The sequence below is a fragment of the Branchiostoma floridae genome, chromosome 10 (assembly GCF_000003815.2).
Source record: "Branchiostoma floridae strain S238N-H82 chromosome 10, Bfl_VNyyK, whole genome shotgun sequence".
Taxonomy (NCBI): domain Eukaryota; kingdom Metazoa; phylum Chordata; class Leptocardii; order Amphioxiformes; family Branchiostomatidae; genus Branchiostoma; species Branchiostoma floridae.
The window spans coordinates 3,826,895-3,848,024 of record NC_049988.1 but is presented as its reverse complement, the minus strand read 5'-3'; the positions used below and the strand labels follow the sequence as shown (position 1 = coordinate 3,848,024).

At 40.7% G+C, this 21,130-nt stretch overlaps 1 protein-coding gene across 1 annotated transcript in view; it reads left to right on the top strand.

The window, feature by feature from the left end:
• LOC118424170 (CMP-N-acetylneuraminate-beta-galactosamide-alpha-2,3-sialyltransferase 1-like) overlaps positions 1-19,193 on the top strand; it is a gene marked incomplete at its 3' end in the record, with an annotated part of 35,726 nt that extends 16,533 nt beyond the window's left edge. The window contains 9 exon segments of the mRNA XM_035832706.1: positions 10,330-10,458; positions 10,897-11,009; positions 12,225-12,315; positions 13,028-13,423; positions 15,381-15,552; positions 16,843-16,999; positions 17,637-17,748; positions 18,201-18,310; positions 18,875-19,193. Coding sequence (XP_035688599.1) covers positions 10,345-10,458; positions 10,897-11,009; positions 12,225-12,315; positions 13,028-13,423; positions 15,381-15,552; positions 16,843-16,999; positions 17,637-17,748; positions 18,201-18,310; positions 18,875-19,193 — 1,584 coding nt within the window.
• Positions 19,194-21,130: the final 1,937 nt, after the last annotated feature.

The window sequence follows — 21,130 nt, the reverse complement described above, 5'->3', positions numbered from 1 at the left end:
GTCAGATGAATGACCCAAAAATCCTTGGCCAGCCACCATGAAATTTCAACTTAAGAAATGCATTCCTGAGAGGAAATGCTCAAATTACATTGTTCCAGAGCAGGGAAAGTGGTCACATTCTTACGATGTTTATAAATCTAAAAAAAACCTCAATTGGTTTACTATTCTTTACTACAATGTGCATTTACATGTAGTAGACTGAGGTTTGATAATAATATCTGGTGTATTACCAGCAGCCAGTAGGTACCCAAATTTGTTTGAGCAATGAGGCTGTTTTACATGCTCGAGGCACCTCCTCAAACACGGACCCCCGTTTTATGTATTTGGGAAATATTTCCTATTTCAGGTACAAATTTAGACAATTCTTGCTTTATAAAATGATGGACTATCCAACACAGCAATATCCCATATGTTTCAGGTCAGTTTTCACTCCCCCAGTGCAAGTTGACTGTTGTTGCAACACATTGTGTCTCTTGCTACTCTCCAAGCAGAGGTTAGGCTACGGCTGTTTTTTAACGTTTTTTGTTTTTATCAGGCTTTCTATTTTTTATTTTATCTTGCTGTGTCAAAACGTACTTCAAGAAAAATGACAAAATAGAAAGCCCGATAAAAACGACTTAAAAAAAGTTTTAAAAAAGCCGGAGCCTAACCTCTGCTTGGAGAGTATCTCTTGCAAGCTCTTTTATGTGTCAAAGATAAACTGCATTAGTTTCTGCGGCAATATATAGGACTGTACCCCAAATCTTTCTGCATCATGTTGAAGGCAATTGACTGACTTGAGTTGGGAGAAAATGGTGTGGAAATGATGTCTCTTGCAACTAGCCTGGGTAACCTCACAGTAATAGTCTGCCCATGCATGCCAGTGGCTACCGTGGCCGATATCAACAATGTGCAACACACTTACTTTTCTGCTCAAGACACTTACTCTTCTGCTCAACACACTTACTTTTCTGCTCAACACACTTACTTTTCTGCTCAACACACTTACTTTTCTGCTCAACACACTTACTTTTCTGCTCAACACACTTACTTTTTTCTGCGTGAGACACTTACTTTTTTCTGCGCGAGCCACTTACTCTTCTGCGCGAGCCACTTACTCTTCTGCGCTGCACTTACTCTTCTGCGCTGCACTTACTTACTTTTCCTGTGGTGCGCACCCCTCCCTTTATCAATGGATGGTCCCTGAATCAGGCCAAAGGTCACAAAGACCGCATAAAATGTAGTATTGACCGCATGTCAATCCTAAATTATCCTCCTTCGGATGACCCTATGAAATGACCCTTACCCTAGCGCGTTTTTGTGGAATTCAATTTAATTCTTTTTGGTCTTTAGTATAGCATTTTGACAATGCAGATCGATAACGACAATTCTCGATTTGATCATCACAACATCGCGTTTTGTTGCCATCACAACGTATTGTCAACTTTGAAAACAAATTCTGCGCGCGTTTCTGGCGCGCAGCTTTAAACTTTTATTTACCGGGGTTTACCTAAACCAGGCAGAGGCTCTTAACTCCTCTGTAGATAGGAGTAAGAAGGCAGGTAGGCCTTGGTAGCTCCTCTGTCCAGAATTCGGCGTCTGTTTAGTAATAAATAGCCAAGTTGCCGCACGTAATGTTTTGGTGGGAGCACTGAATTTTACTACCCGGATCCGGACTAACTTTGGACGGAGTGGACTTGTTACTTAGTACACCCCTACCCCTTTGGAGACCCTACTAGGTGGGCGGAGCAGTACCAAATCCACATAGTCAGGCCAAGGACTTGGTCAGGCCACTCCCAGGATCTAATTGTTAATCAGAAGCGGGTATTTCTTGTGACCAAATCCACATAGTAGGGTCTCCAAAGGGGTAGGGGTGTACTAAGTAACAAATAAATTGACTAAGTCAGAGACGCCCACCCACCATTCAACTGAATGTTTTCAAAGTTGACAATACGTTGTGATGGCAACAAAACGCGATGTTGTGATGATCAAATCGAGAATTGTCGTTATCGATCTGCATTGTCAAAATGCTATACTAAAGACCAAAAAGAATTAAATTGAATCCACAAAAACGCACTAGGGTAAGGGTCATTTCATAGGGTCATCCGAAGGAGGATAATTTAGGATTGACATGCGGTCAATACTACATTTTATGCGGTCTTTGTGACCATTGTGAGGGATCATCCATTGATAAAGGGAGGGGTGCGCACCACAGGAAAAGTAAGTAAGTGCAGCGCAGAAGAGTAAGTGCAGCGCAGAAGAGTAAGTGGCTCGCGCAGAAGAGTAAGTGGCTCGCGCAGAATAAAGTAAGTGTCTCCCGCAGAAAAAAGTAAGTGTGTTGAGCAGAAAAGTAAGTGTGTTGAGCAGAAAAGTAAGTGTGTTGAGCAGAAAAGTAAGTGTGTTGAGCAGAAAAGTAAGTGTGTTGAGCAGAAGAGTAAGTGTCTTGAGCAGAAAAGTAAGTGTGTTGGACATTGTTGATATCGGCCACGGTAAGTGGCAGATGTAAGGATCCCACTCAGACAGTCTCAGTGTTTTGGAAATCAGATCTTTGCAACACCCTTATGTAAAGTTTCACACATTTAAAAAAAATTCATGATGTGAAAGAGGCTAAAAAGGCGATGACAAGTGTAAAACACTTAGACTAAGTTAGATCCTTCCATCTGCTTGGAGAGTAACAAAGGTAACCAGAGGAGGTGGACAGTGTCAACCAGAGTTCAGCCATGTGGCATCTGAGTCCACCATAGGTAAACAATCTAAGATCCTGTTCACTGCACTGAGTGATGGAACTAGTGGGATGAACTATACAAAATGTACATTTGTGCACTTTGAAATTTTGTAAATGACTTGATAATGTTTCCAAAGAGTCAACATTTAAAAAAAGGGGATCATATACATTGAACAAACTGTATCAGATCTATAGGACTCGATCTACAGCAGTACAGGGATGTTCCCAGTGTATGGAAGGATACTATTTGACCCCTTGACCCCTGGAACAGACAAGGATTGGAAGTTTCCCCCTGTGGTTTTGTGGGCTGCCAGCACTTTGTGTACAGACTAGGAAATGACTGACAGAGTCAGATGTCTCAGCCTCTCACTGTTTTTCAGTGGAAATCCTTTCACCCACCCCACCCTGCCGTTGAAAGAAAGTATTGAAAGTATCCAGGGCCCCACTGTAAAGCAGTGTAGTTACACAGGGCTACCCTGGCTAAAGAAAACAGAATAAAAAAAATTTAAAAAAAGTTATCAGATAAAACTTTATCTTAGTTTTAGTTAAAGATGAAAATACTGTATTTTGTAAATAGATTCTATACCGGTAAGATTTTCTTGTTATTCAGGCAATATGGCATTACCAGTACACGTAGTAGACTGGTTTGAAATCTGTAAGCTAGCAATTACTTGTGTTAGTATTTTGTTTGTTCATATATGCCCCTGTGATACAATCATGCCTTGCTTATGCAGTAAGCTACCTACTGACATATTTTGTCTGGACTACACTTCTTTATGAGTCTATTATAATAGTAGCCTTGTTGTCCTGTTCTGTTGGGTAAATGCTTTAGGGAGGGCCCCAAAGCCCTTTTCCGTAGAGCGTAATCGGCGGTTTTAATTCTACGTACTCCGTAGCGGGACCGCTAGAATTCAAAGTAGAGCGTAATCGGTGTATTTTGCGTCGAGCGATATTGGCCTCTTTAATTCAACGTATTACGTAGAGGCTAACCAGAATTTGCCGTAAAACGTAATTTATATGAATTGTTCGTAAAGCATAATCAAAATTTCATTAAATTTAAACTCTACCGGTGAAAATTCAGGAATGATTGCGTTTCGAAGGGTCTAGATTTCAAAATTTCGCCGGACCTTCCTTGCTATGGCTCGCCCGTCGGACACTGGACATTGTGAAAATATGTTGCGGGAGCGTCGCCCCCAAAACCTCTTTAACTAATAGAAATTTCATTATCTAACTTGGCTTAATCAACAATCAAAATGTACCCCTCAAATGCAGGAAATTATGTTTCGGATGTTCAAGATTTCATTTTTTTTTCTCTGGACGGCTTGGGCCTCCGGCGCTCACGACGCTTCGGCACTCGTTGCCCTCAAAAATATTTTTTTTTCAGACAGAAATGTAATCAAATAAGTATAGTCTGCCAGCAAAATTTTTCCTCAAAGTGCAGGAAATAGCGTTTCAGAGGATCCAGCTTTCAAAATTTCCCTTTACCTACCTTGCGACAGCTCGTTCTTTTGGCGGTGGAAATTGCGTTGGGGCGAAAAGAAGTTGGATTTCTAATAGAAATGCCAACAAAATTTCCCCTCAAAATGCGGAAAATAGCGTTTCAGAGGGTCAAGATTTTATAATGTTCCCCCAAGGTCTGCCATGCCTCCGCTACCGGTGCTACAAGTGCTGAAAAGTAATATCACATAACTGCTACCTGACCGCCTCTGGCCAGCACTTTTATATCATTTAAGTAAGGTTTGAATATTGTTAATGGAATTATCAGTTTTGTTTAGTGTTTAGATCTCCTTTTTAACTGTTTTGCCGTCCGCGAAATTCACCCAAAAGGCGATTAAGATTTGCATAATGCGTTTGAGAACTTCGTAATTTAGCGTAGAGCGTAATGAAAATCCAGAATTTAGCGTATTACGTAGCTGGCCCTCCCGAATTTAGCGTACAGCGTTGTCGGTACCCCCCCTTGGGGGCCCTCTTTAGGGTGGTTGACCTAGAAAATAGAGGTCCTAGGTTCAAATCCCTTGACTTCCCTTACTCCATCCAATTGTACAAAGGGGGTTGGGGAGGTAATAGGTGGTGGAAGGAGAGGATTGGGCTCTGTCCTGGACACAGTGTATAACAACCCACGGCCTCAGAAAGGCTATGTGACTTCAAGATTGTCAGCATGACATACTAGTATGAAAGAACGAGGATGTAATTGTATCCTCCTTGGTCAGTACAAGTTTCAAAAAAGCTTTGCTCCATGAGTTTTCCCCGCAAAGACGTTTCCCCGTCGGATTTTTTTGGGGGGTTTCCCGTCGTTATGGAGCATTCCCCACTTTTTCCCCGTCGTCGTGGAACTCTCTCCATCGTTATGGATTATTCCCCGTCATATTTTTCCCCGTCGTCAGGGGCATTTCCCATCTGGTCTTTTCAACAAATATTCATTTACGGATCCATCTGGTGTCTGGTGTTTTCCCCATCTAATGTCTAGAACGTTAGGTATGGTGAAATATATTGTTATATTGCAATCCATTTTACAGTATGGATTTTTACTATTGTTTTTGCTTTGTCTGTTCTCCTGCTCCTGTCATTTAATCCTGTTCAATTTGATTCAACTTTTTCATTTGGGGGCCAAATGAGCTGAAACTTGGCATGGAGGTAGGGATAGCAAATACCCCCAGAATTTTGTTCACTTTTTAGAAAGATGCCTTAGAAATTATGATATTTAGGGTTTTTGGTCATTTTTTGAATAGACCAAATATGTATATTTTGGGCCCCTGCGCCCTCAGGTATTACAACCTATTAACCTGAAATTTGGCACAGAGGCGCATTGGACATATGAGCATAGGAACCCATCAACACTTTCTTTATAGGTCACTTAAAAAATTAGTTATTTGGGGGGTTTGGGCCATTTTTTTACTACAAATGTATATCTTTGGCTCCTATGCCCTTGTATGGAATTCAAATGACCTGAAATTTGGTACACAGGTGCATTGGACATATGCTCACAGGATCAACCCCACCAACGCTTTCTTCATTGATCACTTAAATGTGTTATTTTGGAGTTTTCGGCCATTTTTGACTAAACATGTATATTTTGGGCTCCTATGCCCTTGTATTGAAACCACAAGCATGCCGACGGGGAATGCTCCAACAACGACGGGGAATTCTCTAACGGGGAATGCTGACGGGAAAAGTCCAGACTGGGGGAATCCTCTATGACAACGGGGAAAGCTAAAAAAAATCTGACGGGGAATGTTTTTGCGGGGAAAAGTCCTGTAACATTACCAGTTTGGCTTTACAATGATTTATGCTCGACCTTCTTGTTGTACAGATTCTGTTCTAGAAAATAGATATTCAAGAAAGAAACAAATTTTTGTTCCTGGCAAGCCCATTCTTACACACACACACACACACATAGTGGTAATTGTCTTACTGGCAGGCTGCTATCAAGTCCCAAGACAGAGTTATATTTCTACTTTCCCAAAGGGGAAGCCAGAGGGGAGGCCAACCTCAGATCTGTGGCAGGGTCTGGCAGAGTGGGAGATTAGCAATTACTAAGCCTGTCAATCACCTATTTTGTCTCCAGATGAGCGTCATATATATATAAGACCATTGATAAAGTTTGTTCTTAGTCCAAGTCTAGAAATGAAATTGCAGTCTGTGGTAAAAAAGAGATTCAAGTTTTAGCTGGTTTGCAAGTTAAGAGTTCTATGCACATTCAAGGATGTGGATCATCTTTGCAGAGATACAGATACTATTAGGCATTTGATAATTTCTTCCTCTCCCAGAAGGGTGGACACTGAGTGTGTTCACTGGTGACATTACACAATACAATGTATACTGTCATGTACATCAGGCATCAGAAACTGTCAGGGAGCTCCTGGGAAAAACAAGAAGGATCAGGAAAGGGAGCTTCAACCAACAGATGTTATACTCATCTAATCTCGAAGCAGACACTACAATGGCAAAAGACCTTCCAAGGAGTGTAGTCATCCTAAAAGTGTCCATTTGCGCCGGTAGCAAAACACACTCCTCACGAAGCCAACTTTTGATAATCTTATGCTACTGTAGGATCTGCTTGGAGATTAATACTCATCTGCATGTCAATTCCTTGACAATTTGCTCAAGGTATGTGTTCTTTCCCAGACAGCTAGCCTATTAGGGTTATTTCATTGTTTTGTGAGATATAAAAGTGCACACGATCTTCTAAGCAAGGAGAGACTTCAGACAGGGCATCCCAGGCCTGTGATTTCACGCTTAAATTGCAATTTTATGCCAAGGTCTGGGAATGTACAGTACTAGTAGACATCACACATGTCACACAGATGTCACATCAGATGCTTGGCTCATGATGCATGTGTACTGTAGCAAGTGGCTTTAGTGATGTCACATGGGAAACTCACTAACCAATCAATCTGTCACACCTACTTACTTAGATAAACTAGAGGCTACTGGTATTAAGTACTATAGAGGTGCCTTGAAACAGCAATGGTATTAGCATTGGCAATGCAGTGTTTCATCACTGTTGATCATGTAGTACAAGTTTGTAAGAAATTGTACATAACAAGGCAACTAAACGCTGTGTGAATGACTGTAATGATGACTCGATTATTCAAAGGAGATCAACTGCGTTGTCCTAGAAAAACCTTTGCTGCCAAGAAAAATGTCATTAAGCTTTAAGCTTAATGACTAGTCGTCAGCAAAATTTGCCCATAAAATAATATTTTAGGGGGGTAGAATTAAAAGTTTCCCCTGAATCCCCTTGCAATGCTTCGGGTCTTCGAATTCAGCACTCGACATGTTGTAGGCATTCCAAAAGTTTCCCGCAGGAGCATGCCCCCGATCCCCCCTAGAATTGTCGCACTTGGGCGCTCCCACCATATAAACTTTGCTTTCGTCGCATCTGAGGTATGAAACCCATTCTTCTATGCAAAGGGACCAACAGGGATATGATGACGTTGTTTCCCTCTGCGTAGAATGTGACAAACTCTGAACATTGTCGACGATCGATGGCGCCTGTGTTAAGAGGGGCGTTCAATAAGTAATAACTCTGACCCACTTCCAGTTGTCTGATCTAGATGAAATTTCGCATGTGTAATGATTCATATCTCTATAGTTTATGTTGCAAAAAAAAGCTCTGAACTAATTGTGGTTTCTAATTTACTGGTGTTTGAACTGAGTTAGGTGTGAAATTGACCAGGTGTGAAATAGAGCCAGTTGAGTGTCGCACAGTGATCCGGTTTTTGTATTTGAAAGGACGCACACCAAAGGAGACTTTTGATGAAATGAAAGAAACTTATGGTGATGATGCCCCATCATATGACCTTGTAAAACGCTGGCATCCTGAATTCAAACATGGCCGGAAGTCTGTGGAAACAGCTCCCAGACCTGGTCGTTCCTCTTCCGCCATTGATGAGGCATCTGTTGGAGGACCAACCTGGGGTGTCCTACAAAAACGGTGTCCAGAGCTGCATCAAACGATGGGAGAAATGCATAACTCTGGGTGGTTCCTATGAAGAGAAAGACTAATAACTGTGCCAAGTTTCATTAATCTCCTGCTATGAGAAATGAGTCAGAGCTATTACTTATTGAACGCCCCTTGTACGGTCGATGCAGGTGAGGGTACATATATCTGTGACAGTGTTTCTGCTGCGTTTGTTGCATGCATAACAGCTGCATTCATGCTCATGATAAAAGCGAAATCAAGAAGAAAGCAGCTCAGGCACTCGTGGAGCTTGTATTACATGCCAACTAATGGGACACTTCTACAAAGTCCGCTAGTGCAGAGTCCCGTGTCTTATACATACCCTGCTCTACACGTGCATCCTGCCCACCAACAATGTAATGCTATGCAGTGGCTCTCCTTCCCACAATAGTATACTCGGTGGGTGTGGTCTTCAACAAAGAATAGCATAGCATTTTTCTTTGGCCATTTCTGTTCAACTGGGGCTGTTTTTGACGGAGGTGTTCGAAATAGAATACAGGGTTCTGCTTTGTTCTATTTGTTTGATATACGTTCGATCGGGATCGGTCCATTGGATCCTGCATGCAGACCCTCTTCTTAGCACTGACAGTTTCCTGATAGCTACTGACATTTTACTGTGAGCCATTTTCTAAGTCTATCTGGCCAATAATCAGAAAAGAGTTCCCTAGGGACTATGTTTAAGATTCCACCACCAGACAAGATTCACCACATCAACAATGAACCTCACTTCACTGAACTGTGAGAACACCTGACCCAGGTTTCAGTTCTCATAATTCTGCAGAATTCTGGCTTAGCTTCCAGAATTCTGCAGAATTCTGGCTCAGGCATCCCAGAATTCTGCAGAATTCTGACTCAGGCTTCCCAGAATTCTGCAGAATTCTGGCTCCAGTTCCCAGAATTCTGCAGAATTCTGGCTCCAGTTCCGCAGTCTGCAGAATTGGGCTAATCCCCAGGGGGTCATCAATGGTTGCTACGTATTCTTAACCTCATTTTTACCTAACACATGCGATATTAAGCCTTTGGGGTTAAAGGTTGCTGAAATACGGGAGGTTGTCCCAAATTAAACCGGGATTCCCAAATTAAACCGGAGGTTGTGTGCACACCAGGTAGCCGGGGCGACTAGAAACGAAAAACGTATTTACTTGTAAATTATATAGACGTAAGTTTTTCTTTCTAGTCGGGGCGGAGCATAGGTGTAAACTGTATATGCTTATCCGTTCCGTGGAGATACCTTTTCCTCCACCGGGCCGCCATTTTGCCTGTTCGGCAGCGCTCCCTGAAATGTTCTGAAGCCTTCTTGGCCATGTTCGGTGGCGGTTCGGTCATAAATTGGTAAGCTCGGAATTGTTACCAAAAGGTACCCGAACATGGCCGAGAAGGCTTAGGAACATTTCAGGGAGCGCTGCCGAACAGTGCAAAATGGCGGCCCGGTTTTAAGAACAATGGGGACTGTTTGTAACAGGTCGCGTTGTGGAGTACTTAGGCCTAGGGGTTTTTGAAGCAGGCAAACACCATGGCGCGGTGTGCAAGACTCCAGGGAAGCCAGGGACGTGCAGAAAACTGGAGGAAAAGGTATCTCCACGGAACGGATACGCATTATACAGTTTACCCCTATTATGCTCCACCCCGACTAGAAAGAAAAACTTACGTCTATATAATTTACAAGTAAATACGTTTTTCGTTTCTAGTCGCCGTGGATACACACCAGACAGCTTTTTACTGTTGTTCAGGGCCAGAGCTGTCCCCAGCTTTAAACTTTTTCTGTACCCCTCATTGTTTGGGAGCCCATGTTATTGATTTTCCTTGTTGAATGTGTCTATTTTAGGTTATGAAAATTTTCAAATTTTAGTGTCGTTAAGATTTGTGGGATGGATGGGGTAATCATTTTTTCCATCCTAATGTTCTGTGTCGGGATTGATAACAAAATCATACACAGATTTGGTACACCTGTAATACATGTGCATGTATGTGCCAAGATACAAATGTACAGTATTACACATTTGCCACCAAGAACCATAATTTTTCTTTCAGTGTACCAGCAGCTTACCTGTACATAGACTAGACCTCTCACACCCAAATTCCAGAGTGAACAATTGGCACAAATACTCCACAGTAAAGTATGAAATGATTAATGACAGTCCTGTGCATGTTCTTGCTACAGGTGTAAGGAGGTGTGATGCCGCGGCCTCCGCTTAAGTTGCTTGGTGCCGTCGCTGCGGGGATCTTCGTGTACGCGCTGGTCCATGTCGGCTTTGTCGCTTTCTCGGCAGCAAACACCAAGGCTAAACAGGTAAGGGCAACTTAAGGCTGTTGGATGTAAACTACTTTTTGGTCCTAGTTTTGCAACATTGCCCAACAAAGAGCAGGGAAGTGCTTAAAACATTCTTGGAAACATTCATTCAGCTTTGCAGGTGAGGGAAAAGGAGGCTTTTGCCATATTTTAATGTCAACTCCTGCCCGATTGTGGGTAGGCCGACCCGCAGGAGGGCTGGGACCGAAGGTGATGTCGAATACACCATGTTGTATTTAAGTGTGCAGCATAGACTAAGTCTTGACATTTTATTGATAAAGAGTCACTCAGAAAAATTGTTGTATTTCTTTCGTTGTGCATCAAAATGTTCTCTGTGCACTCACATTTTCATTTTAGGTGCACCTGTGAACGTACCTATTCCTATACACAAATTTTTACTATTTTGAGACATGTTCTGTGTGTTTAATCTTTTCCCAGGCTATCCCAGCCAGGAGGAAGTATGAGCTCCTACAGGCCCCAGCTGAGTCAGACATGCCCAGTGCTGACATGGACAAACTACGGGAGATCGCCAGGGTCCTCGGCTATCCAAAGTCAGTATTGTACATGATAAAGCAACATTGATTCAATTTGTTAGTCTGTGACCGGAGGGTAACCTCTGGCGACAGACTAATGTTTTTGTTGATGTAATGCGAGTTCACATCGGTATCTGTATGTTCCCTTTGCCGCATTGGTATGTAGTTTAGCATGTCCTCTGCACGGACCTGCAAATGTAAAACAGTTAAGTTTGCAGGTGTTTAATTTCTATTGGTAGGATGGATATAGGTTACCCTGCGGATAAAGGTTCACTAGCGTTACACAATTGTAGGGACCCAGTCCCACCTCGTATGAGGGTCCTGGCCCATCTGGTTTAGATTAGCTTGGAATGACGATAAAGGCGACCGACCCTCCGTGGTCAGTCAGTTCTGGTATGCTAGCCGTCTTTCCAGACCTCCTCTCTGAGTCTCTCTAGCTACATTTGGTGGCAGCGGTGGGTTTTTGCTTGCAGGCGAGACCCATGCCTTGCGCCGCTCGCCATGGCTAAGACACCCTTGCAAACCTTGGACTTATGAACAACTGATGACGAACTGTAGTCCTCTTTTCACCCACAGTAAGTCCAATGGTCTAAGAATTGACTTAATCAGAGAGGACTGAAGATGTACTTACTGCCTCATTCTCCTACGTAAAGGCAAAACAGAGTCGTCAGAGGGACTCCATCTGTTTTCACCTCTGCTTGCCTGAGGTTAATATATGGGTACCGGGGGCATCGCCACAAACCAGCTGCCAGCCAATCAGAGAACAGGCGATGAGAGAGCTTTAAACAGGCTAAAGCTGTCCCGCAATGGCCGCTGGCAAGCTATCAGCCAATCATGTTACGTATTACCATGGCTTTGTTTGCTCACCATGCCGACGCCCGATTCCCAACGGCTGACTTCCCATATAAGGGTAAGCTCATTAATACTCATAAGCAAGGCACCCCTAATAACCGAATACTGTGGCTGAGTTGTCAGGGGTGATATCATAGGCTTTGCCGTGATTGTCAACCCTGAGTGTGAGGATGTTACTGCCTCAAACATGGCAAAATGGGGTGGACTTAGTCTGGGAGTAACCCCCCCTCTGACACAAGTAAGTCCAACTTCAGTCTACATTCATCCTTTTTTAAGTCCAAGGTTTACAGGCGGACTGGCCCGCTACCATGAGAGACTACGATGAGTCTCTCTAGCTTCGGTACAAAATGTAATCTTCCTTCCATCATGTCTCCATCCCAGGGTGTCCGTACACAGTGACACTATCTCTCAGAAGCTGATGATGATGGTGAAACTGTTGGAGGAGTTCCAAGCTGCTGGCAGCAATGAGCAGGTGGGTGGGGAGGGGGCAGTCATGGAGTCAATCAGCTGAGTGCCATATTATGGGGCTATGAATGGGGGGATCTGAGTAGCCTCACATGATAGCCAGGCCAGGTAGCCAGGCCAGGTAGATGGCCCAGGTAGACAGCCCAGCTCTTTCATCAAACCCTAAACTCACTCCATTGATGTTTCTCGATTAGAGTATTCACTGTAGATTTTAGGGGAAATGGAAATTGTTTTCTAAAATGAGGTACCATGATAATGATGATGCTAGCATGAAAGTTCATCAGATTCTGTGTGCCTCATGTTAAAGAGTTTCATTGTAGGACAAATGTACACGATACGATGTAAAAGAACCAATCTGAGAGTTAAAACTTTATCCCTTCAGAAAACTCTTGCGTGAAATTTTCCACTGTCCTTTTACAAATCTTCCAGAGAATTCTACACTAAGTGACCGAAAAATGCACTAATACATGTATACCATATAATCTGAACATCACGTCAACATGAAATTGAAAACCCTACGCTTGAAATTACATATTCAGCAAGTAAAAAATGAAACCATCTTTTAGGCTTTGAAGCAATGAGTGTGACAGAAAAAAATTAAATCTTGAGACAGCTCTTGAAATTCATAAACTTCTTAATTATATTTACTGTGACTAATGAGTCATACATGTACATTTCAAGCATTTCCTAAGAAAGAATTTGTAACTTCAACCCCACAGATTGCTAAGGATTACCTGCACAAGATAGAGGTCGTCATCCATTCTGAAAACCTCTCTCCGCAACAAGACAAAAAGACAACAGCTAAGGAGGAATCGGAAGCCATTTCAATAGAAACAGACGAAGAAAGGATCAAGAAAGAATTGAAAGCTGCAGAAGACAAAAAGAAGGAGCAACCTGGGGAGAAAGACAAGATGGAAGAAAAGAAAGAAGACAAGAAAGAAGAGAAGAAAGAAGACAAGAAAGAAGAGAAGAAAGAAGAGAGAAAAGAAAGTGAAGATGTTAAGATAGCATTGTCAAAGATGAGGCCACCCAAAGAAGAGCTACCACCCCTTCCAAGAAGGTCACCTCCCTTGAAAGAAGCTACTTTTACTAAAGATTGGGAATATACTCCATCTGTAAGTATCAATTATTAAACAAATAAGATTTTGCATTGCTTAATACTCTTAATATGATGATGGATATATCAGTCAAAGATGAATTGTTTTAAAATGATTTCTAGATCTCTAATCAAAGTCCATTAGATTTTTGCAGTTACTAAGCTACAGTATATATGAAGGGAATGGTAAGTTTTTGCAATGTTTTAAGTTTGCAGTTAGAACAGTTCTTTAAAAAATAATTTCATTTACTGTGTCATGAAAATAAAAGCAATGTAATTCATTATACTTAAAGAGATGACAGTGTGCAAAACACTGATACAAGTCAGATGACATTAAATTTTGTTATTCAGACAGAACCCATGCAGACATGTAGCCCGGGTACGATCCTTCCAAGTAAATGCTGCCTCAATCTTTTTGCTTGCTTTCTACATAATTGTATATAGCGTGGTTAGCAGGCAGAAAGATTGAGCTACATCCTGTACCTAACAGTTAAAGACTAGGATGGTACCTGGGCTAACAGACATTATGTAACATTCATTTGGCTCTCATAATTCTGCTGGGTGTCTTGATACACCATATCAAAAAGACATTAGGGATCATGTCTTGTCCTTAGTATCTAAATATTTGGTAACTGTTACATCTCTTTGAATTGCTTTAAATTTGTGCATTTTTTCTTATATGGCAGTATAATGGCACCCGGCGGAATTATGAGAGTTAATATTACATGACAAAAGTCAAACACTCACAGAAATGTTATAGTGGTGTATTGTATCCAATAATTGATTGATGATGACATTACAAATACTGTTACAGTTACAACTTACTGTTTCAGTACATCCTCACATGCCTTGGACACACATATATACACACACTTGACAAAACCACTTGATTAAGATACCAACATTTGGGAGACATTGGAAGGCGGTCTGTCTTCACACAACTCAAGCAGGTAATTTACTGGTTGAATATGTGTAACGGAGGTTTTTAAGGTGCAAAACTTAATGGCTTTTAGGAGGTCACTTGAAGACAAAGGGAAATTCCTAGCATTAAGAACCGTATTACTAACCAAGTTCAGTGAAAGGAGTTTATTTGGGATGTCTAAAAGTTGAATGGTATGTGGTAGCAAATTAATGACAGAAATAATTCATTATAGAAAAATACTTATCCCTCTAAATTTTCGGTCAATCTCCGTCGACCTCAACAGAGACGGGGGGTGACATAGACGTTATGATACAGTCAAACCTGCCCGAGCGACCACCTCTTCTCAGCGACCACCTGGCCATTTCGACCGCTTTTTCTCGGTCCCGATTTATTTTCCCATTGACGTAAGCATTAAGCGACCTTTTCTCAACGACCACCTGGCCAACGCGACCGCGACCGGCCCAAATTGGGACCTATAATGACCGCATCATTTTCAAGATTGAGGTTTTCATCAATTTTTGATGATAATTAGCGCGATTTTGTGCCGAAATCGGCCAGTTTGCGTCGGATTTTGGGGTTAAATTTACAGTTTACAGTGTGCTTGTTGTATTTGACATTAAAGACCTCGCTTCTTTGCGTGCGTGCAGTGTGCTTGCTATTTGCCATTAAACACAACGGCAACCATTTATACTTTGCATCGGGCATGTTTTGAGTCGATACTCTTCTCAGCGACCACCTGTCCAAATCGACCGCTTTTTTCCGGTCCCCCGGGTGGTCGTCTTGGGCAGGTTTGACTGTACTTATGACCCCCTCCTGCAAAAGTGGTGTGTTCCTGACGTCACTGCTGAAGGGTCATTCTGTGAATAAGGTCAATGGAGATTGACCAAACATTTAGAGGGGTAAGTCCCTATAGTTTAATTCAGTGTTGGAAGTTACATGTAACGTTAAGTGTTAGCATTTTTCTATGATGTATTCTACCAACACAGATGAACTTTCATGCTAAAAAAACAATACATTTTGTAACTGTCATTTCAACCTATTCCTATGCACCCAGAACTGTGTGACCACCATTATGGATAAGGTGGAAGACTCTGAGTGGTTTGGAGAGAGGTACATGGAGAACATCAAGGTTTTCCTGGACAGTGAAGACGTCAACAGTGCAGAGCAGTACAACAAGCTGCAACTCTACGGTCTGCCTTTTGGCTTCAGGGCACAGAAGAGAGAACGTAAGCCTGGAGATGTATTTTCATTTCTGAAAATATTGAGTTGAAGTAAGGCCACGTTGATTTGATTATATGGATGACATCCGCGCTCGCACCAATTTTCGGCCATTTCCAAAAAAAAATTGTGCAAAGCAGCTGTAAAATGAGCACAAATATTCCGTAGATTGGAAAAAAAGTATCAGAAAGCAGATAACTAATGCCATATATAGAATGCCAAAATGAATCTAAAGTCAAAGAATAAGATGTGAAAGGACGGAAAGAAAAAAAATCTATTATTGGTTGGGGGAGGTACAAGTACCGAAAATTCAGGTCCAGAGGATCATGGTATACCATACTATGTGTGTTTAGTCCTATGTTCAACCTTCCTGGCCACTTTGATTTCATACTGAAGGCAACTTTTTTTTGGCCAAACTTTTTTTTTATTCGCTCGCTTGCATCAGTTTTGGAGTTCCCGGAGGATGTCATCCATATAATCAAATCAACATGGCCTAAATAATAAAAAGATATCATAAATTAGATTAGTATAATATCATACATGTACATGCAGATGGATTTTTAGATTTTATGCCTTGGCAGTGTTCATTCAATTACAGTGTAAATGGTTGTCATCCTCTTGGAACCCCAAAGCTCATGATTGGAGTGGCGAAAAAAAAGTTTGACCAAAACAAAAAGTTGCCTTTTCATGAAGTTGTCATGAAGGTTAAACAAACGACTATAAAACACATATATATAGAGCAGGGTTGTAGCCAGTGCCCATCCTTCCGTCCTTTGACAGAATTTTGCTGCTTGGGACGGAAAATACTTTGCCCATTGAGTCCTCTGTGACGGACAAAAATTGATATGTAAAGATATAATGATTGTGTAATTTTTCACCAAAACAGATGCCATTGAACAGCTGAGTCTACCAGCAAAATTTACACCTCAAAATGCAGAAAATAGCGTGTCAAACTTTCAAAGAGTCCAGATTTCAAAACTTTCTAGGGAAGCATGCCCACGGACTCTCCTAGGAACGTTGTGCCTTTGGCGCTCAATAGGATTCAAAATTGAGGGGATGGAAAATAATTTCAGGCTGGCTACAACAACGTAACCCTGACATAGAGTATGGGAATCTTTTCTACAAATATTCACAATGTAGCATTTTCTTATTATATAATAACAAGCACATTACCCAAAATGAAATAATCCCATTAAGAAATTTGATAGAGAACCCACAAATAACTATTGAATACATGGAGGGCATAGCATTTATGGCCCGTGACATAGACAATAATGTTGACCTTTTCTGTGGTACAGTGCTAGCCCGTCTGTTGAACAACAAGAACTTTACAAACGAGCCTGTGTTCCATGGAGAGAAGAAGGAGTGTGTGCGGTGTGCCGTGGTCGGGGCTGGGGGCAGTCTCAATGGTTCAGCGCTGGGGAAGGAGATAGACGGACATGACTATGTCTTCAGGTCAGTGTTTTTTAGCAATTGCTCAGGGGTGGAGGCATTTCCCTTTTCTTCATCTTCTCCTTCTTCTTTCATACTGCCAAGCCTCTAATACTAGAGATTAACGGCATATTTTGAGCTAATTGTTTTATGCACTTTTTTTCAAGCAAGATTTCCTTCCTAAATCTGTTGAAGATTGTATAATCATCCAATTTGCTTAATATCTAATGCAGAAATTGTGTTATTATTGCATGTATTTTGTAACTTTCTCATTTTGTATTTTGACAGTGCATAATCCTTTAAGTTGCATATTAAGCAGTATTAATTTGGTGTTATCATTACATGTATGTGATAACTTTGTCATTGTGTATGCATGGACAGTGTCTAAAATTCATGTTGGTTGCATTCTGTCAATATTCAGCTGCATTATCATGATTTATGCTCTGGATATGAAAAAAATGATTACTTAATTCAGTGATTTTTTTTCAAAATGTTGGAGGTATTTTTTTTTTACCATTTACAATTATGTATAATACCTAAAGTTACACTTAGTATTACATCACATCTTCTTTGGTTGTATATTTTTATGTACTGAAAGCCTTTTTGCATTTTTGGCTTTTGACATCAACTGATTTTTGTTTGATAATTTATTTATGAACAGGTTGAACCGTGCCTTGACTGGAGGGAAGTGGTCAAACGACATTGGGAACAAGACAGACTTCTATACCTTCTTCCCTGAATCCAGCTACGGACACCAACTTATGACTAAAGAAGTGAGCAGTTTCAATCATTAGGTGGAAAATTGTGTAAATTGTTGTAGAATTATAGTCAAGATGGGTGACAAAGATTTGTTTCCTTGATCAATGTAGTCCTATGCAATCATCATCATCATCATCGTCACCGCACATGCATCAGTGACTCATTGTTACTGAGGAGGGCCGTTACTATGCAATAGGTTGATCAAGTTGCTCAGCCTTGTCTCTTGCATCATATACATTGTCAATCATTTAATTTTTCAAGACCTCAGGAGCAGAGCCTATAGTTGCTCTGGTCCATTAGTATGTCCAATGTACCTGAACGTTCGTTAACAATGATTGAAGAATCTAGACTTGAATCCATGAATATCCCTTCAAGTTGGTTTACCTTGTCTCTCTCCACATCTGTAACAAAACTTGACCCATGGCACAATGTTAAAAGCGTTGATGTTCTTGCTTGTTTATTCCAGGGTGTAACGTTTGTCTATGCAAGTTTTAAGCAGTATGATGTAGACGAGGCTCTGGCCATGGTGGAGGGGACGGACATGCCTGACTTCTGTACCAAGAAGGGAGGATGCAGGTCTGATAGATTTAACTCATGTTTTTCTTATTATTGATAGTTTTTTGTTTTGCTTCTCGGGTTTGTCTGCTTCATTTTTGATTACGACTGTATCATCCAGGATAGGATGCAACACCAAAATGTAAATAATTTGGCACCAATAGTGGATTTGTCCTAGTTTGATCCACTTTTTATGATTGTTTTGTAGGTTGCAAAGTTCATTTTACATTTTAACCAGTCTCAGGCTGGTATATTGACTTTTTTTGTTACTCTAAGTGAGTTACATTCGGTCTATCTTTTTGCATTGTACAATGCATTCCAGTTCTGCTTGCCAGTTGTTGTATTTTCTACTTTTGATAGAAATCTGGGTAGAATTGAAATTAAAATGGACGATGGGTAACCTTTACAAAAGCATAACAGAATACCATTTGAGGATTCTTTTTAATTTGCTGATTTTCTGACTTCTATATTAACGATGACTAAAACAATGACACTTTCAGACGTTTGCTGGTAACAACACAATTATGTGATATCAGGGACTTATACCCAAATCTTAGCAATGCCACCTGTAACTTCCTTCTTCAGAAAGCTGCGGAACCCCAAGATCCCAGCCAACCAGCTGAAACTTCTCCACCCAGATTTCGTCCGGTATGTCCACGCCCGTTTTCTCAACGCCACGGGGTCACGCCCGACAACGGGCGCCATGGTGGTCTTCTTGGCAATCCAGTTCTGCGATGAGGTGGACACATACGGTTTCGGCTACGACCCCAGGTTTACGATACACTACTACGATACCAAGTTCACTGTCCACACGGCTAAAAGCACAGGTGCGCATAACATAGATAACGAGAGGGCGTTGTGGTCACAGCTGGATAGAATTGGGGTTATTAAATGGCACCAGAGGGGAAAGAAACGGTGACAGAGTGCTTTACAAGACTTTGGGAGGAATTCTAGCTCATGGATGAATCCGATTGTTTCATGAAAGAATCAGAATGTTTTTTTTGGGAAGGGGATTTGAAAATTAATATGCAGTGAAAATTAGAGCAGTAATGTCATGCAACAATGCAAAATACCTTTTTTTCACCAGGCTACTACATGTGTATACTATTAGTGATACTTATGAACTTTTAAGTCCTCTGTCCTGAGTAACGTAGACAAGCAGCAATCCCACTGCTGCCACCATGTTGTAAGAGCATGTGGCCATGCACTTAATGTTGAATAATATGCTCCACTAAAGCAAGCTTCTCATGAATACAGACAGAATTCTTCTTGAACCATTTTATAATTCTAAGGTTAAAAGTATAAAGAACAAGGTTTTAGTCAGCAATGTGTCAATTTGCCATGATCATGATAATCAACTTTTTGTGTATGAAGTGTGCTTAAAGTTTTATCTGTGAAAAATACTGTAGCCTAGTCACCAAGGGTCATTGATGATTTGTAATTATTATTATTTCATCTCCCTGTAGTAATAATATAACTTTTTGCTCACAGTGCACTACCAAAAAAGTTATCAGAGGCACCAAAAGTTGTTGAGCTGACTACTGAAAATATATGCAATTCCAAAAGTGCAAGATTTGGGCCATGGACTTATGGCATTTCAGTGCCTAGCTTATACATCTAACTTAACCATGGCCATGGTTTTAACAGGAGGAATACAAGTGATAATAATCAAGGAAAATGTGTATTGCAATCATGCTGAAATGAACATGAAAATTTGGACCATACTGTCAAATCAATCTACCTCTAATGCAGTATCAATATTTCTGATGAAGAGAAAAATAATGTGCCTTGTATGCAATGTACTTTTAAAGTAAGCAGGGCCTCCTGAATTAATTTACAGTGACATGACCATTTTGTGGATGTGCACGTTTTGGACAAATTGAAAAATAATGATTCTCTGTGTCACTATCTGCATAGATGTAGAGGTGTGGGTTGCTCAAACACAAGGGCTAAAAAGCATCAATGAATCATTGCAAATTTGATCAGTCAATCATTTAACATGATCAAGTTGATAACTATTTCTCAACTGTTTCAAAGCTTTTGAAAGTTCTAAATACTAATGGAAGAAATCTGATATTGCCAAAATGTCATCTGAATAATGTGAATCACAAGACAGCAGCAACAAGACTGTATAGGAATTATTCAAACAAAAAATATTGTATAAAATGAAATTTTTCATACAATATAAAATTATGCAAATAAGCAACTTCGCATGTGGATTGAAACTTTTTTTCAACTATGTGTCAGATAGACTATATCCGGCAAGTGTATGGAGAATTTGAAATGATTTTAAACTGATCGCTTTAAAAAAGATTTATTTAGAGGTATGATACTATACAATACAAAGACTGTTTGATAATGTTTTACTGCAGATGATGTACATAATCAATTAAAATGAAGCAGATATTAGACAGGAGATATGGACAAAGTATTATATTGCTATGCCATAGAAAATTGTTTGATGTATTTATTCAAGATTTTATCGAATGCCACTATGCAGTTTTCCTAAGAATGTTGCAGTGTGTGAAATACACCTGTTAGATCTTTCTGACTTCGCATTTGCTCAGGTAGATTTTATAATTCTAAATGTTGTCCCATGTGTGATTGTGCTTTTTAATTGAATCATTTTCTGGTTTAAGTTTGTCAACTGGTTATGGAACTTCTAAGAGTAACTTCTCAGTTTTATATTCTAAATTGTGAAAGACACTAATGTGTCAATCTGTGGATTTCTATGTGAGGCATTTACAATGTATATCCAGGCTTGTGTGAAAGAAGATTATGGAATTTTTAGATAGTTGTAAACTTAGATAGTATACTAGTCGTATGTCGGGGAAGGACAAC